This window comes from Arvicanthis niloticus, chromosome 19 (genome assembly GCF_011762505.2).
Source record: "Arvicanthis niloticus isolate mArvNil1 chromosome 19, mArvNil1.pat.X, whole genome shotgun sequence".
In the NCBI taxonomy this organism is placed as follows: domain Eukaryota; kingdom Metazoa; phylum Chordata; class Mammalia; order Rodentia; family Muridae; genus Arvicanthis; species Arvicanthis niloticus.
In genome coordinates this window covers 15,861,123-15,887,352 of record NC_047676.1, presented here as the reverse complement: position 1 = coordinate 15,887,352, position 26,230 = coordinate 15,861,123, and the positions used below count along the sequence as shown (strand labels likewise).

Below are 26,230 nucleotides of genomic sequence, written 5' to 3'. Positions count from 1 at the left end.
AAAGAGAGTATTTACTCATTAATCATAAAGTTGAATAACCCTTAATAGGTTTTTGTCATTTACTTGAAAATAAATTTTATTTAAGAACAATTTCTGTGTATATATATGTATATCTACATATGTATATATAATGATATAAGTTATTCACAAAGTATAAGGTAAAAGAAATCAGGATAATACATATTTACAGAGATAGTATTGCAAATATTACAGTGATATTTATTAATTACATTAAAGAGTCTGCATTTCAAAAACTAAATATAGTACCTATTTTAGAGAGACAATTGTGTTCATAGTATATAAACTCTACAAAATAAAACAAAGTTTGAATAGATAATTGCAGTGTGCAACTCAGTAGTTCAGGCAAGGTATGCAAAAATATATACATATATATGCAAATGCATGTATTTGCTACAAAATGGGTTGATTGGTTAGTTTAGTGTCATTGATAATATCATCTGTCCATCTACTGAATTTAATTGCATACTATCTCATCTTTGCTTTTAAGAATTTTTTATAAAGCATTAATTATATAACTTCATTGCATTCTTGATTTAACGAAACAATATTACTCAATATATGGGCATCAACAAAAGCACATTCTAGCTACAAACATCAAAAAACCTTTCTCAATGTTGTTTTTACATAAGCTATTATAATACAACATTTAGCAACTATTTTCATTTGAGGTCATATGTTCTTGATAGCATGGGGAGAAGATAAACCATATATTTGTTACACAAATTTGAGAAGTAATTTTCAGGGGCCTGGATAAGTGCCTTAGTTGCCAAGAGGTTAATTTTCAATGCCCACGTTGGTTTGTTCAAAATAGCCTGTGACTCCAGGTCCCAAGTATCCAATGCCATCTTCTGCTTTGTGGGCACCTCCACATACAAACACATAAACACACATACACACATGCTCTCACACACACATAAATAAAACTTAAAATGAAAATGAATCTTAAAAAGGAGAATTACATTTTATAGGACATAGCACTGTATTGAAATTGTATCAAACCCTTTTATTGTGTTCAAATGAGTTCTATGGTAAATGCCATCACACACTAAAATTTGTTTTCCTGAATGCACAGGTACCTCTGTTCTACAGGTGACGGCTACAGATGCAGATGACCCGACCTATGGAAACAGTGCTCGAGTTGTTTACAGTATCCTGCAAGGACAACCTTATTTCTCTGTAGATCCTAAAACAGGTTAGTGCATTTGTGCACATTGGTGTGCAAGCGACTCCATCAGTAAAACAAAATGATTCTCTTTTCTGTTTATTTTTCTCATAATTAGTGACATTAAATACCATTAAAATTTCAATTTTAATGCAGTTTAAATATAACGATGTGTGTTTATTTCTATTATGCCTACCCATTAAAATTTACCATTGAATATTACTGTAACATTTAAAATACACTCTTTATAAAAGACATATGGAACATTATATTAATAGAATAATATTTCTAAACATGTTTTGATTCATATATTACTTTTAATTTTCTATCAAAGATGGGAAAATATTTACTAGAATTTCTAATACTTTCTTAAGAATTTGGTTGTTAGATATATGCTTGGTTACTCATGCATACATGAAATTATGCATGTATATATGTATATGCAAACTAAATATAAGTATATGATATACATTTCCATGAGCAACTTCTATGTCTTAGGCTTGGATTTACTTTTCTGAATTAGAAATTTTCCAGCCACCTAATGTTTGTTTAATTAAAGAAATTTAAGATAATAACCAACATTCTTAAGTATCTTTTTTTTATATATATAAAAACTCGGGTAAACATATGAATTCTCTCCTCTTTTTTTTAATTCTGGTAAATACTGACATTATTTCATCCCACCATTTGAATGAACAGTACTTCATAGCCTATTGTTTTATCACTCTGCTACATAAGACATAAACAGCACATGTCCTGGCTAAATTATGTCTTCATGGTAAAACAAGTGAACTAATTACCTGTTTTTAACTTAAGTAAATGTTTTGATATTTAACATGTGACCCTCAAAGGTTCCAATTTTAAAGAATTTCAAAATACATTGTGAAAGAAAAGATCTGCGAGGTTCTAGCAGGCCCCTGAGTTCATTATGATCAAACTAGATGCACTCTCTCATCGTTAATATGGTATCTTCATGTATGTACCATAACTTAGTTAATATGGATCCTTTATCGATGTTGTACTCTCAGTTAACATAGAGCCTTCATGGATATACTCTGTCACAGTTAACATGGGATTGACATGGATGCACTCTGACTCAGTTAACATGGAATCTTTATGGAAAATTAGCCTTGTAGGTATGACCAAGGAAGATATGCATATTCATACATGTTTCCTTTAAAACATTATATTACATAGCCAATAAGAAATCAATTTATGTATCTATTTAACACATTTATAATTAAATTCATAACAACATCATTTCTCTCTTCTCTTTTCCCCAACCTGTTACCCCCAGGTACTTTGTACCAACCCTTCCAGTGCTTCTTCCTCAATTTGCAGCAAATTGATAAATTTTCTTCATTATTATTTTTACAAACATGTGTATGTTTATGTATGTGCATGCACAAACATCTAAACATAATTAGCTAAATTTCTTGAAGTTTGTCTCTCCCTTCTGTGTCTCTGTGTCTTTGTGTCTGTGTTTCTGCCTCTCTGTGCCTCTCTCTCTCTCACTTTCTCTCTCTCTCTCTCTCTCTCTCTCTCTCTCTCTCTCTCTCTCTCTGTGTGTGTGTGTGTGTGCATGTTGTGTTTCATCTCTGACAACTCTGTATTGGTTGATGGTTAAGAGGACTCATTCATAATGGAGAGCAATGGGTTCATTTTTATGAGGGCTTACCTCTCCCTCTGCCATTGGTCATTATTTGTCTCTAGGTTTTTTGTTTGTTGGATTGCTTGGTTAATTGCTTGCTTGGTTGCTTTGTGGGTTGTTTTCGTCTTAGAGTAGGAACACATAAACTTTTAGCATGTTTATTGTTTATGCAGTTGTTTCTTGCAGTGTCTTTCACATCAGGCTTTTTGATATTCAGTCTCTAACAGTCATTTGCTCCCTTTAAGGAATCATTTCCTGCACCATAGATACAAAAGCTGTAATAGTAGGTGAATTCATTAGGGCTGGGTTTTCCCAAGATCTGATGATCTATGTATGGTGTCTACTTATGGTTGCTGTGGTTATATCTCTTTGCTGTAAAGAGAAGCCTTTTTGAATTGTAGGAGGACAGATGCTCTTTTTTATGCTTGTAAGGATAAAATTAAGAATAAAATTGGGTGTTATGATGGTGTAGCAAATTGGTAGAAGCAGATTACTTTCCAAAGTCTATGACCTGTCAATCCCTGGAAAGTTGATGATATTTTTAGCACCAAGCATGATGCTAAATTCCTTACTGCTGGCTGAGCTTCAGTCCAGTTAGACCATTATTAGATACCATTAAGGGATTGTCACTTACTTTCCTTGTAGATATCTTGCCCGCCTGGTCATTTCTGTGATTCATAATTTTTGCTGTTGGATAGAACAGCCTTTGAAAGCTTGCATAAGCAATTTTTGAACCCTGGAAAAGACATTGCAAGAAGGAGGTATTCATATCATATGTAGCTGTAATTTTTAAGGTCCTGTCTTTTGAATATTCAATGTCTTCAACAATAAAGGCTTACCTTAAATCTCCAAGAGAAAAACAAGTGGAATATTAATAGTCTATATTTTTTTGACAGTTACTTGGACTACCCTGCCCAACCATTCAAAGGAAGGTTTCTAGTGCCTGGTAATGGAGGTTTTATTTGTTAAAGGAATTCTTCTTTAGCTTAAGGTTTAAATCATGTTGGTTTCTAACAATCATATATAATGAAGTGCATACCACTAAGGAGACTCTGGTCCTTAAAAACATTTTCAGTACCTAGTGAAACAACATTATTGTGATTGGATTTTATCATCTTGTGTATAAGAGGGTATGACTAGGTAATCTGCGTCCCTTTCCATAAGGTGATCCAGTATTTGAATTCACTGCCAGGAGCAGACTTGAAACATTCTCTATCTCCTACTTTCCCAAATGCAACTATGTAAAGCCTGTACTCAAAGAAACAGGTGTACATGAAAAAAAAAATCAATACACATGAAAACATTCATGTATGCATATTTTTTGGAAAATTCATTATAGTTAAATATTTCAGCAATGAAGTTAAAAGATGAACATTATAAACAAACACCCTTAGTATTACATGAATTATGTGACATTCAAATTATTGTAGTTTCAAGATATTACTAAATAATAAGGGAAAAATTCTCATCAACCTGGTTATAAAATGTTGCAAGAAAAATGCCCCTGTATGGTTATTTATATTATTATTCAGCTGAAAATCTGAACTACTTTGCTATTTGCTATAAGTGGTCCTCATTTGCTTGTTTCCTCTACATCATGTTTTTGTTAAATAGAAGAAAAGTAAATTTCTACTTTAAAGATAGAAGTCTCTAGATAGAAGAAATAATTTTATAAAATGTAGCAATGCTATGTTTTATATTGTGTGTACACACACATACATACACACACAAATAAATCTTCAGACCATTTACTTTCTGTAGGTCAAATGCTTACTTATAGAAATATATTATTTACTTAATAATAAATTGAAATAAAGGCACCCTGAACTGATTGTATTTAAAACTCTAGTGCTCTTATTATGACTATTATTCGTTAACAAAGGTTAAACCCATGTGTATATCATACTGTATGAATAGTTGCATGTGTTTATGTGTGGGTACATGCAAATGAGGGTGAGTAGGAACTTGTGTAGGCAAAGCAGACTTTGAAGGTGATGTTTTTATGCCTCTGCAGGCTGCTTTAATTTGGTTTTTATAGCAGTTCTTAGCACACCTTCAGTGACAAAACATTGAAACACCATTAGAATTTGGGTAGAGCTATATATCTTAACAGGTTAGTCAAGAAAATAAGACAAAATTTTATTTTAAGTATGCATAGACTCTTAATAGAGTTTCTAATGATTAAAATTGTATTAGGTCTCCACCACTTTCTTTTCTTTAAAATATGTCATACAATAAATGAAATGCATGCTTCTATAGTGGTTTGTGTTAATATTAGTATTTCCCTGGTTAAAGCATCATGGGACCTGTGAGTCTATTTCCTACATAAGATGTCAGCAATGAAACAAAGTAAGTTTAAAGTTGTATTTGGTCAGATGATGTGTCAGGCACTTATTGTAGAAAATGCTAAGAAGAGTTCTAAGATAAATACCCATTATTCTCTTCAAAGCTTCCACTTTTGGAGTACTTGTCCTTAAAAACCTTATTACCTTATAATTAAACATGTTGAGAACTAATGGCTATAGTTGTAATTGTGCTTCACAATAGCAGGAATATAATCCAAACAGACATAGTGAAAATTAGAGAATCAGGTGCTACAGCAGGATGTTGTATAAGGAGCATGGGAGTTCTAGTCATTTACAAAGGTGTGCTTTAATAGTTCACTTAATTTCGTTCTCGTAATTGAATGATCATCTGAACACATTTCCAATTACTTTTATTGAAGAGCAATTATAATAATGCATAACGTTTGTGTCCAAATAACACTGAGATTTCAGTGTTTATCATTAAAATTAGTACTGATATATCCTTGTTATCATTACATAAGTGGTACATTTTGATAGTCACTTTGACTTTATAATAATGAGTTTCAACGACACTGTGTTTTTGTGTTTTAGAAATCATGGACTAATACCTGTATCCAAAGATATGAATTATGACTTATAAGTCATAATTACATATTCATTGATATTTTAATATTATATATTAAACATATTACATACATATTTTAATAATATATAGGAATTTAAATTGAATTCCATTACTTTGTATTATGAACCAAAACTCCTATAAATAATTTATAAACTGTGTACCTTTATTATAATTGGTATAATGTTCCTTAGTACATAAGACAACTGAAGAGCACCTACTGAAGTAATATTATAAACATTAGTTACCACTTGAAAAATAGAAAGCTTATTGCAACACAATATCAAAAGTATACTACCTATGATATATTAATATTAATGAAGCATTCATGTAGAAATAAGCAAATAGAAATGTTTACCATTATTCCAAGCAGAAATCCTTTAGTAAAATATTTGCGTAAAATGGTTGTGGTTGGAGTATCTTAGAATGGAATCTGGAAGTTTCATTGTCTTTACTCAACAGAGATCTCAATCTCAGTCTTGTCATTTAGTGTCAATATCATTAAAAGTAAACAATTATGCTGAAAATATCTGTGTTCCTATCAGATGCAGAGAGCAATGGCTGAATAATCAATTGGCTTCACATAGAATCTAGTTTCACTACCTACTTCGAAGAAGTAGAAATCAAGAGATATCATTCCAGTGCCTTAGGAGCAGAATCTAAGTATCAGACCCAGCAGAAGTGTGCAATTTTTAAATGGCAATGAATTCTATCCATGAACCTTCATTTGTTTGTGACCTAATGGTTCTTTTTATTGAATGTTTCACAACTAGCAACAGAAGGCACTCCATGTTATTTTTCATGAAGGTATTCAAGATATGTCTATGCCTCAAACACATCCAATTCCCTGATGATCAGTTCAGGAAATTTAAAAATCTAAATACAAACTGAAGTCAGGAATAAAGGATAATGTAAGAACCCTTTACCACATGCTTACCACATGTGAGGTGAGATTGATGTACACTTTATTAAAATATGCTGAGTATGTATTCTGTCAGTCTACATTTATATCATCCATATATTTGCATACATGATACAGTTGGCTTTTGATACTAAATAAAATAGTCAAAATGTTTTGTTTCCATCTTTATTTCTATTCTATGAAGTTGAATTGTAACTGTTTGTATCATTTCATTATATATATATATATATATATATATACACATATATATACATACATATATATGTATGTATATATATACACATACATCCTAATTTAGGCAAGCATATTTATTTATAACATGTAAGCAGATGAAAATAGTGAATTTATACATATCATGTTTAATATTCAAGTGTATAAAAGTAATATAGTTTTAATGCTTTATATTAATTTTATACAGAGCAGTACATACACTTGCGTTTACCACTCATAGTGTTTTTTAACACTTAAATGTTGTTTGCAGTTTGATATTAAATAAAAACAAACACTGAATATCAAATTTCTTGTTAATATCACACTTTTGCAGAAATTACATCTTGCTCATGATTCTCCGTAGTACATTAATGAGCCTTCTACTTAGTGATAAACTATAGTATCAAACACTCATATCGTATCACTAATGACTGATCTGTAGCTTATTATGCATTTAGTGATGAAAATCTCTTGGCTTTTACTTTGCACTCAAGAGATTCATTTTACAATTAATTTGTTTAAAAATTTCAATATGACATAAATGTACGTTTAATTTTTTAATATCTTAAAAGAAATTATACACTTTAAAATAATTTTGTGGATAATTTATGCATTGATACAAATGTGTAATTTAATATTTATTCAATTATAAATATTCCAGAAATATTTACATTACAGTTGCACTACATATAAATTTAGAATGTCTATCTCGATATTTTGACAAAGTTAGTGAAATGCTTTTAGCAAAGTGTGTTAGTCAGTGTTACTATTCCTACACAAATATCATGACCAAGAAGCAAGTTGGGTAGAAAAAGATTTATTCAGCTTGCACTTCCACATTGCTGTTCATCACCAAAGGAAGTTAGGACTGGAAATCAAACAGGTCAGGAAGCAGGAGCTGATGCAGAGGCCATGGAGGGATGTGGGGCCATAAAAGGGGTCTTGGTTTTTGGTAGAAGCACTGGCTGGAATAGCCTGGAGACCCTGCAAGGACAGGCATTTATTCCACCAGACTCCCAGAATCCAGGCTCTTAACACATGGCATAGATCTCCATTTGATCTGTGCCATTCAGTCACGTAGGCTATGCAGCCCCTCCCAAAGAAGTATCACCCTACACAGGTAGAGAGCTTGACTACAGGCTTCAGCCTCAAGAGCTTTTCACATTAATGAGATACCAAAAGGCCAGAAGGCATAACTAATTAAGTATTTTTCCCAGTCCCTCCCCCTCCCTCCCTATTTAAGTCCGGTCCTTTTGGCTTAAGTGGGGGGTGCATATCCAGACCATCTATCACTCTCCATGTCAATGAAACTCTGGGAACCCTGGACTTTCTCAGGTTATTGGGGCCTACTGTCCTGCTGTAGTCATGGAGGACTTCTCTGCATTCCAGCCATGGGAGGTGCTGTTCAGTAGAACAAGCAAGCACTTCCTGCAGGGCACTGCCAGAGCCCTCTCTTTTCCCCTTGTCTCTCTGGCAAACAGGCCAGCACAGCACCTGCTCACACTCCTTGCCTCTGTTCTCCTGTGGCCTCCCAGAGCCCCAGAGCTCCCGGAGCCCCAGAATTGAGATCAATCGACCCAGGGTCACCTCCAGGCCTGGGGTCCCCACTCAAGAGACCTTTGCCCCTGAGGAATCAGGCTGAGTTCACTCCCCACCCGGGGGCACCCCATGCACTTCAGTCTCTTTGGAGTAGTGGGAATCACCAACTGCCCAACAAGATTCAGATATCCATGCTCATGCTGTGGGCCTTCAGCTTTTCCCTACAGAGGGATGTTACTTACTGGCTTGCTTCAGCTTGCTTTCTTTTTTCTTTTTTGTTTTATTAATTAATTAATTAATTATTATTATTGGATATTATTTACATTTCAGATATTATCCTATTTCTCCATCCCCCCATTAAACATCTTATCTCATTCCTCCTCCTCCTCCTCCTCCTCCTCCTCTTCCTCCTCCTCCTCCTCCTCCTCCTCCTCCTCCTCCTCCTCCTCCTCCTCCTTTTTGCTTTTATACCATTTTAATTACATACAAGTATTAATGTCAGTTTCAGGTTTCGAAACTTGCATTAAAATAGATGTAAGTAGTCAAGGAACAAGCAAGAAAATAAACACAAATAGTCAAAGAAAAATTAAGGCAATAAACAAAGTTCCATGATCACTTCCGTGATCACTATTTCTGAGGGCTTATCAGGATGACCAAAATATCTGAGCCTACTTCCCTGTCCTAGCCCAAAGTCATTTTATGCCTGAAGCCTACTTCCTTGTTTTAGCTTAAGATTTAGATTCCTGCTTGAAATTACTTCTTTGTTCTAACCTAATGTCAGATTCCTGCCTGAAGCCCATTTCCTTGTCCTTGGCCAATATTCTGCCACGTAGCCCCCAAAGCTCTCCAATCTCTTCCTTTTTTATTTCATAAACAAGACTGAGCCTGTCTTAGGTAGTTCTGACAAGAATGCCTTCCTTACCCATCATGAAATATGCATTATCAAAAGCAATGCACTTATGTCTTAGGTTGGTAAGGCTCTGTGCAGATCTTACCGGTCCTTGGCTTGCCAGCCTGTTAAATGTATAACTGTCTTGGGGTCCATTTTCAGTTTCAAGCCATGTACTTTGGATGCCAATATGATAATATAAAATACAAGCTTTCACATGATGGGCAGGATTAAAAGTATTCCCAGGACAAAAAGGGCTAGCATGATCAAGCTATATATGCCAATCTTGATGCTTGACAAAAATGGAAATACTAACTTCAAGCCATAGATTATTTCTTTAGCATTTTTTGCAACAACAAAGATAAGCAGAACAGCATTCTTTAAATTCATATTCTGACTATGCAAAGTTAAAATATCCTGAGAGGTGTTAGAATTATGCCAAATACTCTACAAGTGGCTTTAAACTTGTTCCTAATTATAATGACTATCATTGTAAATTTTAGAAGTAACACAAGTCCACTGGTATTTGGCATGACACTTGAGATGGCTCCTTACTCTGAACCTCCTTCCAACTATTTGAATAGGAAAAAGAGCATCAATTTGTTGTTCCAAATGCCTATCTAAATCCTCTTGTATATTCAACACATTAGTAACATATTTTGCTAAATAATTAACAAAATTAGCTGTCTTAAATTCTCGTGTCAAAGCAATTGCAGAAGCAGTGGTGCTAGCAATTAATATAATTAAAGCTGTTATACCTGCAATAATGAAGCCCACTACCCTCTTGCTTCTGTTTAAAGCCTAACTCCTCTTTTTCCGTACTTGTAAGCTTTCTTTTTTTTTTTTTTTTCAGAAAAAAAAATCAAGGTTCTGTATACTCAGGGCAATAAGACAAAAGTGGTTAATAGACCACCCTGTAACAGACATGCCAGGTTTCAACACACTAACACAATTAGAAAGTGTACAATCAATGCAGCTTACAATAAATACTGTAGAAGGAACAAAAGTACTTTTAACTTGACAATAACTGGTCACATTTAAGAAAAAATATAAGAGTCATTATAACTTCTTTTTTTGATTCTCTGTCCCACAAGGTTTAAAAGCTTGAGGCAAAATGGCTCATCCCTTTCTGGGATATAGGAAAACATAGGTGGGTCAAAAACCATATGTCCAATACAGCTTCCCAGTCACCATTGTCAGGGCACTCAGCAAGCTCACAGGTTAGCATTATTCTTTGTCCCAGCATCAGCATGTCTCACCAATCACTCTGTCACCAACCATGATCCTTCAGCATCTTGCAGAAAAAACACAAACATGCCATCCTCCCCATATTAGATACCTGATCAGGATCATGCCATATGCCAGTAAGTGTATCCTTCCTTTTCACCTAAGCATAAGTATGCCTATTTGTGGGGTACCATTGACATTCATCAGAAAGTTCCTTGGCATCCAATTGTTTTAAAAATTTAAACTAAACAGAACATGATTTAAATAAATTTGTTGTGCGCATGAATATACATCCCTCTTTTTGGTTTTATGAAGATATTGTTTTAAAGTTCATTGGGCCTCTTCCACAATACCTTGCCCTTGAGGATTATAAGGTGTCTCCGTAATATGGGTAATATTTAATTGTTGACAAAAAGTCTCAAATACTCTACTGCAATAGCCAGTTCCATTATCTATTATTATTATTATTATTATTATTATTATTATTATTATTATTGGATATTTTATTTAGTTACCTTTTAAATAGTATCCCCTTTCCCAATCTCTCCCTCAAACCCCTTATCTCAACCCCCCTCTTCCTACTTCCATGAGTGTGTACCCCAACCCAGCCACCCATTCCTGCATTCCTGACCTCGAATTTCCTCATACTGAGGCATCCAGCCTTCCCTGGACCTAGGCCCTCTTCTACCACTGATGTCTGACAAGGCCATCCTCAACTAAATATATAGCTGGAGCCATGGATCGCTCCATATGTGTTCCCAAGCTGTCTGTTTAGACCTTGGGAGCTCTGATTGGATAGTACTGTGTCCTCTTTAACTGTATAAGATTAATAAAATTTCAATAACCTTAAATAATGGGTGCTTATGCCTTTGGAATACTGTCACCTGGAATGGGAAAAATGTGATTGCATTATGTAAAAGAAGTACTTAGTCTAGATGCATATAGTTTTTTCAATTAATATTTGTATAATTTCAAAAATGGGAATCTAATTTCTGCATGTGGGTATCCACTTTACTTAGCATTATTAATTTAAAAGACTGCCCACTTTTTAAATGCATGTTTTAAGTTAACTGTCTATAGCTGTGTGAATTTATCTCCAGCTCTGCATGCCATTAGGTTTCATGTATATTTTTGGGCTAGTGTCATGGTCTCTTTTTAAATGTCATCTATATTATATTTGAAAATCAGATAATGTATTGGTTTGGGCTGTATTTTTTTTGTTGTTAGAATTGTTTTAGATAGCTGGCGTAGTGAGACTTTTTCCTTAAGATTTCTTGAATTATTGTTTATATTTCTATAAAGAATATCCTTGGATGTTTGATAATGATGGCTATGTAAATCCTGCTAATTCAAAAGCAGAGGACATAATTTCATTATCTTGTGTCTTCTTCAACTTACCTTTCATCATCTTAAACTTTCCTTTATGGTGATCTTCCAGTGCTTTGGTCAGTTTTATTCCAACACATGTTGAAGGTACCATGAACAGAACATTTTCCTTGATTTCATGATCAGAAATGTGATTTTTCAGTACATAAAGAAACTCCTGATTTGGGTTTATTGATTTTGTACCCTGCTACTTTACTTAAGCTATGTATTAAATCCAGAAAATTTCAAGTGTAGTATGTGTTCTATTTTAAGAATAGAATAAGTTCATTTACATAAAAATATTCATTTAAAGCTATAAACACTTAAATTACAAAAAGGAATACAGGGAAAGCTCTTTATACATAGACAGAGGCAATCAATTTCTGAATAGAGGCCACAATGGCACAGACAGTACAGACAAAGTGAATTACATGTACTTAAAAGCTTCTGCACGAAAAAAAAAAAAAAAAAAAAAAAAACTATCAAAGAAATGAAGAGATCGGTTGCATGAAGAAGGTAAATCTTTGCTTGCTGTTTTTCAGCCAAGGGTTTTATACACAGAATCTATAAAGAATTACAAACAATAAAAATAATCCACATGCACTCACAAACACACATATTCTCTCAGAAACATACACACTCACATACTCTCTCTCTCTCTCTCTCTCTCTCTCTCTCTCTCTCTCTCTCTCTCTCTCACACACACACACACACACACACACACACACACACAGACTCAAACTGCTAATGAATGTATTTTCCAATGAATAAAATAAATGGATAGAGAATAGACAAAAAATGGACACTTGGAAAGATGGGTCAGCAGTCAAGAACACAGCATATGCTGCTCTTACAGAAGTCCTGAGTCTTCTCTATCAAGTGACCATGTCTAGTGGCTCACAATCACTTGTAACTTCAGTGTCTACGGTGTCTTTTGTCTCTGGCCACAGACAACCCCTGAATTCCTCTATACACACCCACACTAAGGTATCTACAAAGAGACATAACTAAAAATAATAAAATGAATCACTAAAAAAAGCAATAAAATTGACCTATGAATATTTTTATATTTCCAATGTGTTTAGCCATTAAAGAAACAGATAATAATTTACTTTGCAGGTCCACTACAACCCAGTCAGAATAGCAAACATCAAGAAACCAAATCACAACATATATCAGTATAGCTATGAGAAAATAACGGTATCCACTGCTCGACAGAATGGAATCTAGTATAGATGAAAATCACTATGAAAAGTATTCAAACAATGGAAAGTATGGTACCATAAAATTCAGATGTGTGATTTCTGGGCAATGTGATCTACATCCTTTTATAGGAGCACCTGTGCCTTTCGTCTTAAGTGGGTTCTTCTTTCTCGGGAAAGAAACAGAATCAGGCCAGATGTTCAGAAGCAGATGAATGGAAAATGAAAATACAGTACATTCATTCAATAGAATTTTGTTTAGCCACAAATAAAAATAAAATTTGCTGGAAAATGAATGGAACTGTAAAAAATCTTTGAGCCTCAAATCACTCTCTTCAAAAGGCAATTCATCTATCCTAGCCTAGCCTAGCCTTTAACTGTTAATTCACATGGGAGTAAACAAGGGCACAGATAAGAAAACCAGAAGGGGGATCTTAAAACTCTAGAAAAGAGGCAACTTGGAAGACAATAGAACAAAGTTCAAGAGAGTAAATGAGGCAGGAGAGAGGAACATTAAACTCAGGAGTATGAAATGAAATAGAATATGTAGGGGAATCCCATAGAAAAAGCCAGTGCTAGTCACCTAATTAAACATTATAAAAGGGGATTTTTTCACTCAAAATCACTTTGCATATTTTCCAATCAATTTCATAAAACCTTTACAAAAATTATAAATAAGAGAAATGCACAATTAGAAAAAAAAGAATGCTAAACCTCAACATTTTTACTTACTCACATAAGGTTCATCGATATTTTTGTTTGTTTAACAAATACAAGTTCATTTCATTTAATGAATTAGTAAGAATATAAAAATTCTGCTACGGATGTTATATAATATATTTGTAAAAGTTCTGTAGATTCTAATATTTACTTTACAAGATCCATATATTTAATAAAATAACATTTTTTGCTTTTTAAAAATAGTAATTACTACATTTTAATAATATAATGACAGTAAATACATAATAAGAACAACACATAGTAAGAAAAATCACTTAATATTCCCCAAAGTTGAAACATTATCTTCTCTTGTAATAACAGAAATACAGTAAATCAGAAGTGTACCTCAGCATGCGTTTACTGATAGAATATTGTCTCCCTTTGTCTTATTCAGAAAATATTTGAAGAACTGTAATTTCTAAGCTGTAAGAGACAGTATGCAGCAAAGGAACATAAGAAGAGGTTCATTTTGCAGCGTATTTAAGATGTGAAAGGATAACACCCTTTAACCCGTATCGGCCATGGTCTCTGCTCACTCTCAGTGACTTATTTTGCAGATTCCATTGTTGCTCTGGTTTTACTTTCTGAATCTCCATTCAACCGACTTTCTAGCTTCCCTGTTGCTTCAATGACACATTTCTGACAACCACTGGATGGTTTCATCAAACCACCATTGATGGTTTATTGTAGATAATACCACAGCCCGTTGTTGAAAGAAATCGTCATAGAAACTCAAGCAAGGCACAGACATAGAGGCCACAGGTGATGCTCAGGCTGCCAAGAAGAGCTACTGATTAGCTTGCTTCTCCTGACTTGCTTAGCCTGCTTTGACACAGCACCCAGGACCAACTGCCCAGGGGTGGCAACTCTCTCTGTGAACTGTCCTGCCTCCACACCTAATATAAGTTAAGACAAGGAGTCACAGTGTTGTCAGTGGTCCAATATGATGAGGTGGGAGAATTTTCTCTCAACCGTGGTTCCCTCTTTCAAAAGGGTTCTAGTTTGTGTCAAGTTGACCAAAATGAGCCTGCACAGCTTTCTGGCCTTACTACTACTACATGTGTTTAATCGCATTTTCAGTAACTGAAAGAGGAGCAGCCATAAATCAATCATAGGAGTGCATACAATTCAAATAGTCGTTAACAACTGCTTTTCAGTTAATTGACATTGTTGTGCTATTTCTACATGTAGATCCAGCTACATGCAACTGATCCCTGAGATGTTATCTGATGACTTCCACTCACTATAGTATTTACTGTTCAGATGAATGCAAGGCAGGCATTCTAAATCTAGACTTACTTCTCTCAAGCCCATGCCTATGAATAAAAAGAAATCTTTTCTGTTTCCGAGGACTCACTGAACATTTTCAAGACTGCTGCGGTGCAGAACAAAGATTCTCAATTTCACATTGTTTGTTTAAATTACAGAAACTAACCATAGTTTCGTACAAAAAGTCACCTATTCCCTTTGAAATTTTTCTTTAAAATTTAATGATATCTTGACTATATATTACAATATTTGCTATTTCTCTAGTCTGCTGTGAACATCTGTATTTACCTGTACTTTCCTTTTAATAACATAAGCTTAAGATATAAAACATTTCTAATGATTGCCAGAAAATTAGTGCTGAAAAGATGTTAATAAACTAGGCCATTTTGGACATCAGTATTAATTAAATTAGTGTTGAGACATGGAATCGCTAGATAAAATTTTACTGATAAATCCATATATTTTGTACATCCTTAACTGAACAATAAAACTTAGGTTACAAATTCCCTGAAAGCTTTCCTTACTCATTTGCATGGTTTACATCATTATTAGTACATTTTTAACAAGTAAAACACAATAGAACCTAGATGGTAGAACACACTACTTCTCTATAATACTAGTGACCAAAATCAGGTATGTTATAATTACACCATTTTTCAAAATGTTTCAGATCTTTCACATGTCTAAGGACAGATAACTAAAACATTCTTTTTTTTTCAGTTTCATAATCTTCATTTCTCCCATTTTTTTAAAAAAATAAGCAACCCTACCAATTTTTATAAAATAAAACTTTCATTTAAAATTGTAAGTGGCTCCTCAGACTCCTGTTGCATACCACATAGAGAGAGAATGAGCTCACTTTCTGTGTGTCTGAATATTTCAATTCTAGAAAGAATTGCTGAAAGGAAGCATGAATTCAGCCTGAATGTTAGTCTGAACACACTATGTTTAGTTTTCAGGGCTCTCGACTAACTTCCTGCTGGACATAGGTCACTTTAGTTTAATTTCATCAAACACTGATAACAAGATAGCCAATGGGCGGTTATCGTTTGTGTGATTTTCTGGAAGTTGAAACAATATTGGAAATGATTTTATGTATACAAAACAGAAGCAACTTGGAATAGAAGTTAAATACCTTGAGATGATCTGTACTCGGTGTCAGAGAGATGTGAGCTGCTGCTTAAATTTCATAAATGCCTCATCTCCCTCAGGCTGGGGCTGCATTTTCATGTCTTTAGATTCTCAATTTCTTCCAAAGGCAGCAAAGAAAATCTCAGATATGAGTGTATACAAATATAAGAATTTTATTTGGACTCAAATTTTACTTGGATTCCTCAAATTCACTGATAAATATCAGGAACACTAACATTACCTCAAAGGATACATAGTATATTTATTATCAGGACAGCAATCATTCTTTTTAAATAAAATACAAACATTGCTTAAAGATTGCATTTCACACCTTTCTAACTAGAGATTTCCACTCCCCCAAAGAACTTAACATTCATATAATGAAAGCCTCTGTATCCCTGTCACCACCAACTCTTTCAAAATAGTACTTTTATTAATTATTTCAGAATTTCATCCAGTTAACTTGGATAATATTCATCCCTACCACTTCTTCCGGATTAACACCGCCTTCATTCCCAGGCACCTCTCCTTTCTCTTTCCCTCCTCCTCCCCCCTCTCTCTTCCCCCTCCCTCATTTTTTCCTCCTTGCCTCTTTCTCTTAACCAAGCAAGACTCATTTGCGGTGTCCAAATATATTCAAATACTCCTGGCCATGTGGCCAATCCTGGAGCACACTTCACCTACCAAAAGACACACACTTAAAGAAAACTGATTCTCCCTTTTTCTATAAGCAATCAATTAACAATAACTCTTCAGCTTGGATAGTACGTCAAGTCTCTTTCTCTCCATTCTATGCTACAATTTTGTAGGCCTTGAACATGTACATAGTGCCACATTTTTACAAGTTTCCTAAATACAGCTGGAAAACACTATTGCTTTGTAGTAATCCAATACTGCTGGCTTATTTTGGGGAGGGAGGGGCATGAGGTAATACTGGATGGCATGGGTGTTGGGTTATTTGGCTGGCACACCTAGAGTCACAGTCCATTGAGAGTAGCCAAGGCAGAAACTCAAGCAGGGTAGGATTCTAGAGGTAAAAGCTGATGTAGAGAACACAGCAGAGTGTTCTAACTGGCATAGTCTTCATGACTTGCTCAGCCTGCTATCTTGTAGAAACGAGAACCACCAGTCCACGAGTAGCAACTCGCACAATGATCTGTACCATCTCTGATTATATCACTATCTCAGAAAATGCCCTACAGAGTTGCCAACAGCCTAACCTTTTCATATATATATGTACATATACATATATATGTATATACATACATACATATATATTTATATATACATATATATACATACATATATACATACATATATGTATATATATATATAAATAGATATTTTATGATATTTCCAGTTTCCCCTTCAACAGTCCCTAACCCTAACCATTCACTCTTTTTATTCCCTAAATCCACATCCATTCTTTTACTCATTAGATTACAAACAGACATATAAAATAATAATTATAATCATAATAAATAAGATAACATAGAAATAAACAAACAAGGACAAACAAACAAAAAGGCCAAAAATAGCTAAAGATAAAAATACAAGAAACATACATTATATATATCCTCACACAGAAATGCTATAAAAACAAAATAACTGGAAACCATAATAAAAATAACCTGTACTATAAATAAGAACAAAATATAAAGCCCCAATTCAGCAGTATGAAACAAAATGTCATAGATTAATTTCATGCTACCCATCTATTGCTGCTGATGGGGTCTGCCCTTAAGAGTGGATTGTTTTCCCAGTGATACTCTATTGAATAAAAACTCATTTGTGATTTGATTGGTTATTAATTAGAAATACCTTCTGGGTTACGGATGAGGGCTAGCGTCCATGTCCCTGTAGACCATCTGGCCTAGACCTGTGAAGGACCTGTGCATACTGCCACAGTCTCTTCATTTATCTGTGGATTTGCCTTGCTATGTTTGGAAGGCCTTGTTTCTTTTCTGTTCTTCGTCTTCTCTAGCTATTACATTCCTTCTCCTTCCTTTTTGGCAAGGTTTTCTTCTAAGCCTTGAGGGAAAGGAGTTGATGGAGACATTTCATTTAGGATTGAGTGTTCCAAGGTCTCATACGCTCTACACATTGTCTCTGTATTTGTTCCCAGATGCTGCAGAAGGAGGAAGAGGCACCTCTGAGGACCACAGAGAAAGGCACTGATCTATGACTATAGTAGGATGTCAATATGAGTCATGTTCTGGCTTGTTTCTTTAGCAGAACAGTAGTATTTGATTTCCTCTCAGTCACTGTCTTTTGGTCTCAGGTTATGAGTCAATTGAACTGTTTCAGAAAAAGATTCTGACTCATGGTGTACAGCTTCAATCCAGTCACATATTGGTTTGTTACTTTCTGAGTTATGGTTAGCATTGCTAGGATCAGGCTACAGAGGGATGCTGTTTACTGACGTGTTCTTCATAGCTTTTAGAGTTGTCTTTCTTAAATCAAAATCAGGACAATAATATAGAAATATAGAACAATATAGAAAACCCACAATTGCCTGGGCCGTCCATCACAAGTCTCTAATTTTGAATTGACTATTGATGTGTCAAGTGGACTAAAACTTGCCAACATCATTGCTATCACATGCTGTGTGCCACCACTGTAGTAGCAGGACACTATTATGGAATGGAGAGTTTGTCACTGCTTCGTGTTTACACTTCTATTCTGGTAGCATACAGAGTACCTTCCAGTACCTTGACCATAGTCAGTAGAGATGAAAGCTCTAGGTAGGCATAACTAGCACCAGCACAACTTTTTCATGTTCAATGAGCTTTGTAAATGTTGTCTTCAGCAATAAGGCTTTACCCTGAAATTGTGGATAACCATTAACTTCCATGGCAATAGACTGGGATGTTAGAGGGTTCCCATTGGGTTCCGTTGGTCAATGCAGTTGGCTCTAACCCATTACCAGACCTGGATGCTTCACTTGGTGACTTTATAGGTCAATTTAGGGTTTTGTTTCCCTCATTAATTGAGAGTCCCTTTACCTCACCACCATATAGGCCTTCATTTGGGAACTTTGTACTGTGTTAAGTTTCCATACACCCCTCAGGCAACCTCTAGTTTTAGGTTGTCCTCCCCATGATCCCTGCCCACACTTCTTTATCCTCCCTTTCCACATTTCATCCTCCCTTTAGAGTATCTGAACAAATGCATACTGTATTTGTCTTTTTAGTTCTGGTTTACCTTACTCCGGATGATTTTTTTTTGTGTGTGTTTTGTTTTTTTGGTTGTTTTTTTTTTTTCCTAGTGCCATCCCTTAACCTGTGAATTTAGTGAATTCCTTTTGTTTTTTCAACTCCTGGCTCTTATAATCATTCTGCCCTCTCTTTCTCAATGACCCCTGAGCTTTGTGCCAAGGAGCATGACATTAGAGAGCCCATTTACCGCTAAACACTCATCAGAAACTTCTCCTTTAAACTGTACAGTTGGGATTTTCTTTGTTAATCATCTGTTGCAAGATAAATCTTTATATTTTAAATTAAATTATTTCATTCATTTACATTCCAAATGTTGCCCCCCCCTTCCCAGTTCCCATTCAGATTATGGAGGCATGTGTTCCTGTTTATGTGCTGATCACAATTGCTTCAGGTCTCTTCCAAATTACTTGCTTATGTTGTTTTTTTTCTTTTTCTACACTGTACCTAATTTGGAAACTTGATCTTATAATTAAGTTAGATCTCTCTCTCTCTCTCTCTCTCTCTCTCTCTCTCTCTCTCTCTCTCTCCGTCTCTTTCTCTCTCATACACACATACACGTGCACACACACACACTTTTATAAATCAAACTAGTATACAGCTCAAGGGTAGAGTACCTATCTAGCAAATGCAAGACACTAAGTTTTATCTCCTGCACCATACACAAATACTTCATTCCCATTTAGCATTTCCTTTGGTTATGATAACTAAAGTATTCACTGGATGTGAGTTTTAAGGTAAATTTTAGCATAGCAACAAATGCCCATGGCCTAGTCTTTTGAGAAAATGAAATCACTATTGGGAATCCTCAGAACACAAAATCATGCACAGGCCTGGGAGTTCCTGAAATTTATTGACAAGCCAGTTTTTCTTTCAGCACTCTTATGCTTTCAAAGCACCCACAGGAGACTGTCATTCTTAGTTTGTGAAGCATTCATCCGAAGCAGGAATAACTTATGTATTAAGAGATGAGGGCATTTCAGTCCCAAAGCATCACTGTATAGATGGCGTACCTGCAAAACAAACACAAAATATAATGAAAGATTACAAAGAAAAGGTGAGTGAAGCATTTCAAAGCTCCCGAAATCTCATGTTTAATGTACACTATTTTGTGTGTCAAAAATCTATATACATGTTCATGTGGATGTAGATCTGTAGAATACAGATCCTTTATAACATAGTTATGGACTGCAGTTAACATTTGCTTTATGCCCTTGAAGCATTCGTTCATGCATTTATTCCTTGACTACATATTTATGATGCTTTGTAGGTGGCATTTCCTCTGAGAGCTGAGTGTTTATGGTGCCGTTTCACTGTTACAGCCTCTACGCATTCACAAGGCTCTGCTCCCTCTAATAGTATCCTTTGAAAACAAATTGAGCAGCAGTCTTACAACTGTCAAAATGGCTCATTCCTGCACACATCCTTCTCAGACCTGCCAAGCAGTTCAGTGCTGCTCTCCAGGTGACTGTTTGATTGACGACCAGGGGTGGATGATTGATAGGGGTTTCAAACCCAAAAGTACATGTTTGTTTTGTTTTGCCTGGCTGGCTGGCTACAGGAGAACAGTCAAATATCTTAACTGTTTAGGGTTTCTATTTTCAGTTACATCCAAGGAAGCAGAAAGGGATATTGGTCAGAGGTTTTATTTTACAATGAGTTGTTGTCTCTTTTTAATTCTTCAATATATGTCATTTTATACGTATACAGTTATGAAACATTTTCTGGCCTAAAGTTATTTTGGTATCTTCGTTAGCAGCACACTCTCCTCAGCAACTTCAATTTGGTGATTCTCTATGAATGGCAGTGAGTATATTAGACACTTAGCACAGGAGACTGAGACCAGCAAATACAGGAGTGAGGTTATCACTTTTATTCAATTCATCCTTTGTCCTTATCTCACTTGACTATTCTGATAGATTATCTATGTCTCCTCTCAAATAATATGCTTCCATAACTGATGTATATAAGCCTGGCTTACATGAGAAAAGTTCATGTTTGTTACATAAGCAATACCATCCATTCTTTTTGTTTGCTCTCTCCTATAAAAGGAGAGAACCAATAATCATTTTACATGATTATAATGGAGACTAAATATAAAATTTCTAAGACAGGATATTATCTGACATTTGCTCAACAATCATTATTTACATATCCATGTTGACTGACATTTATATCTCTAAATCATCAACATAAATGATTTGAATTTTTCTGAAGAGAGAACATGACTATTTTACCTTCACTTTTCCTAGGATGAAGTCTACCCTGCTAGACTACAAAGGAAAAAGGAACTATTGCCATATTATGTGTTCCCTCCAAATCAAAACAACCAATAAAACAAATTTAATGTTTTATATTTAAATTTTTCACCTCCACACACCTTCGCTTACCTTTGAAATGACTCTCCAAGTTTGTGTGTATGTTCTTCTGAACATGTTGATGCTCTCAACTCCATCTAGGTATAGCCACAGTATCCACAGAAAATAAGCATGGGTTGACTTGGAAGTTTCTGTGTTTGGGATCTTATTTAGAAAATCTCCAATTTCCTTGGGAATGACTGCAGAACAGGAATGTTCTGAAGTGCCTTGATAAATATCTCAGTGAATTTTGAAGAAATACTGATTTACTACAAGTTGCCTTGCCCAGCATCCTGGATGCAGTGAAGTGAGCAGCTCTCCTCTGTCAAGTTACACACTGTGACACTCAGCCTTTCCAAAGGCTATGATAATGATTCAGTTATAGACTTCAATTTTGAAACTGCGAAAGAAAATAAAATTTTATTCTTCAAAGTTGATGGTATCAGAAGGATTGTCACAAAAATGAAAAACCCATTGAAATATGCTTGCTCATAAGATAGTAGAGTGATTTATGTTCAATCAAGAACAAACTATTATTATGAACAATAGGAAGGACTAAATAGATGATTGAATCTTCCTCCTTCAGAAAGTAAAACAGGCTAGGAAAAAATGTAACAGAACTGTAGTAATGGGTCTACAGTGGTGGTTTATTCACCAAAATGCTTACATGAGGATCCGAGTTCGGGTTCTCGAGATCCAGGTAAAGATTGACTCAGTGCAGTGTGTTTGTAACACTTGTACTTCAGTACAAAGAAAATTTCTTTTTTAAAAAATTGCATATTTTATTTATTTACAATACAGATGTCATCCCATTTCCCCATTTCCCCTGTCTAGAATCCCCAACCCATTTCACCTCCTCCTTTATGCTTTTATACCATTTTGATTACATGCATGTATTCAGGTCAGTTCTAGGTTGAGGATCTAGCAATACAATAGATACAAATAGTCAAGGAACAAACCACACAATAAATATAAATAGTCAAAGAAAAAGCAAGGCATTAAACCCAGTTACGTGAACACTCCCATGATCACTGTTTCTAAAGGCTTATCAGGATGACCAAAGTATCTGAGCCTACTTCCCTGTCCTAGCTCAAGTTCATTTTCATGTCTGAAGCCTACATCCTTGTTCTAGCCTAAAATTTAGATTCATGTCTGAAATGACTTACAAAGACAATTTCTTGAGCATATGTTTGTTACATAAGAAATGTCATTCTTTTTTAGTACAAGAATATACACAAAAAGGAGTCTGAGAAATATTGGTAAAAAAAAAGCATCATTTCATTTCATTCTGGCATTTTATTTTATGGTGACATATACATCGTTGGAACTCAATGAATATCACAATTAATTAATAAGCTATAGGTTCAGTAGACATACTTGATAACAAAACAAGGCAGAAAGTAACCATGAAAGGCACTCAACGTTGGCATAGGACATCCACACATGCCCAGACATATATATACACACATATACACCTGGTTTATAAGGTACATTAAATTCTATGTCAAAAAAAGCACAAAAACCTTTTAGTATCTTAGTTTGCACATCTACTTAAAAATAGACTGAATAGATAAAGCAATAGTCATTTATTTTTATAGATATGATGTTTGAAGATATGTAGCTTTTATAGATGTAGATAGATTTTTGATATGTAGTTTTTAGATATGTAGTATTTAGATATGTAGTTTTTATAGATATAGATAGATTTTTATAGATATGATGTTTATAGATATGTAGTTTGTACTCTGATATTAAAAAAAAGAATACATACTGTCTGAATACTTCATAGACTCCAAACAATGAATATTGGGAGTGATGAAAATGACCAGATGTTCAGTGTGCCAGATCTTACTTGCATGTTTATTAAGTTTTAAAATAATCTATTTAATAAATACATTGATTCCTTTAAAACTTTCAAGAAACAGGCACTATTTAAGATCAGAGAATAACATTTTAAGTTAATATTTTGTTCTGCTACTGCTGAAAAGATTAAGAGGTCTCAATATGTTTGAGGCCCTATGAAGAAGTGAAGTAAGTATATACACATGGGAATCTTGAGGACTTTTGATAAAGAAGAGCATCATTTTATTTCCTACTGACAAGATGTTGTTGCCAGAGAATTTGAAATCAGAGACAGGATGTTGATCAGCCTGAAGTAGTAGTGTGATCATCAATCATGATTCTTCAAGACATGTCAACTGACTGAGGCTAGAATGGATAGTCTCATTACCTCCCTTCACTTCTGTCTCAACTTGTAATTTTTGTAGATGTGTGATCAAATTTAATGTTATGCATATTGAAACTGCAATTTTTGATGATTGGACATGATATCTCGTTCATTTTTTTTCCAAAATGAAACTGACATTTATTATTTTCTTCTCAAATAAGTGTACTAGGAGTACTTAAACAATGGTGAAAATACAGAAAAGGTAAATGAATGCAAAATACCCTGTAACACCACATTCATATTAGAGTATTTTACAATGAACAAAATTCTACCTATGCACATCATGACTTTGGATTTAATACAATTTTTACTTTCTTGTATATTTCAAGCAGGGTTATTTTAAAGATCATTGTGCAGTTGTGAGGAAATGATATTGCCTTTTTGGTTCAATTATCCTCAAAATATGAAAAATGTAAATAGAAAAGATACTCTTTACTACACTCATAGATTATAAGGACTACTATGATAGATGTAATATATTTTATATATCATTGCATATATGTTAAACAAATCTACATTTATGCTATTGAAAATGATATACATCTATGTACAATGTGGAAGTTATAAAATAATAATGATCATAAAATTTCTTGCAACTGTAGCAGTCACTTCATTATTGCAACCTCATGGTGAAGACTGTGACACAGAATGTATTTTCTGCATCCCAAAATACATATGGATATAAGTAGAAAAGAAAAAATGACTGAGGCTCCTAAAGACATACGTAGATGGAATTTAGTGCAGCATTCATATATGTAAAGTTGCTGGACATTTCCAGGGGCAGAAAGAAGATTCCATGTGCACATACATGACACATACCTGATGAAGACATTGGCCACAGTAAATAAAACAGCTCTTCAAATAGGAGTCAATGTTTATTTGTGGAAAACAGAGGGAAGTCATAGGCAAGCCACTGTGAAAACAGGCAGGAAGACATACTACATACTCTCCCTAAGAAGCTCAGAGTTACATAATCAAGAAGGTTGCCTACTTGGCTTCTGTTTCTCCTCCTCCTTCTTCTGTATTGAGAATGTATCTACCTTCTCACACATATGGAGTGAATGCTTTCTCTGAACTCTCTCTCTCTCTCTCTCTCTCTCTCTCTCTCTCTCTCTCTCTTTCTCTTTCTCAATCTCTCCCTCTTTCTTTCTTTCTTTCTTTCTTTCTTTCCTTCCTTCCTTCTTTCTTTCTTTTACTTTCTTTCTTTTTCATTTTGTAAGTTTGAGACAGAATTTCACTAAACCACCCAGACTGACTATGTACTTGTTACACTCCTCCCTTACCCTGAAGAATAGCTAGAATTCCATGCCTATACTACTGGTTTGGCTTTCGAAGTAATCTTAGTCTAGTCTCACTATTCCCACTAATGAGCAAAAAGCTTTCAAATTATATGGATGCTCTCTGAAATAAACAAGTATTGAACTTTTATTCTTAGATCATCTTATTTGTATCAAAACCATGATTCCCATTTCTAGAGAATGGAATCAAGCTACAGAGTAAAATATTATTCTAATGATTTACTATATTAATGTGACAAGATACTAACCAGATACTGAATAAGTCTTGTATAAAGTCATGCACATTTTACAGTTTTTGATAATATGTGGAATACTTTGAATTATACTTTAAGTGTTCAAACACAAGCTTCTTGTAACAAGCAATATGACTAAATAAAAAGAATGAATAATTAATACACAACTCTAAATGAGAACCATTATTTTAAAAATTCATTTCTTTTATGTAGGTCAATTAAGATCAATTATATGAAATACTGAACTGAATTTGATCTATAGCTAATTGTCATTAAAAATAAATGAGGTAATTTAGATACATTTGGCTTTTGAAACACCAATACACCACCTGTAGCAACTGCTAAATACTGTAGACATATGTATAAAAGGAACAATAAGTTTTATGTATGAGAAAGTGTTTGTTGTGATACTCAACATATTTTCTAATTTTCTAAAGAAAAAGTAGTTTATTTTATATTTAAGCTACTGTTTCTAGTTTTTAAAATAAGTAATGTATAAATCATTCATATAAAAATCATCTCAGCTGATTTCTTCATTCAAGTAACATTTGTTGTTTACCTAGGATGCACACAATTCAGCACTAAATGTTAAAATATTTCTGCTAATAGGATAAAACCAGCAATTACTTTTCTGATGTATCTTCCTCTTCAGAACTTTTTAAAT

General features: G+C 34.3%; 1 protein-coding gene across 6 annotated transcripts in view; it reads left to right on the top strand.

Moving 5' to 3' along the window:
- The window catches only part of Cdh18 (cadherin 18), a 796,539-nt gene that overhangs the window by 611,414 nt on the left and 158,895 nt on the right, over positions 1 to 26,230 (top strand). For all 6 annotated transcript variants that reach the window (XM_076916405.1, XM_034523568.2, XM_034523569.2 and 3 more), the window contains one exon: positions 1,094 to 1,213. In XM_076916405.1, the coding sequence (XP_076772520.1) occupies positions 1,094 to 1,213 (120 nt within the window). The remainder of the gene's footprint in view (positions 1 to 1,093; positions 1,214 to 26,230) is intronic.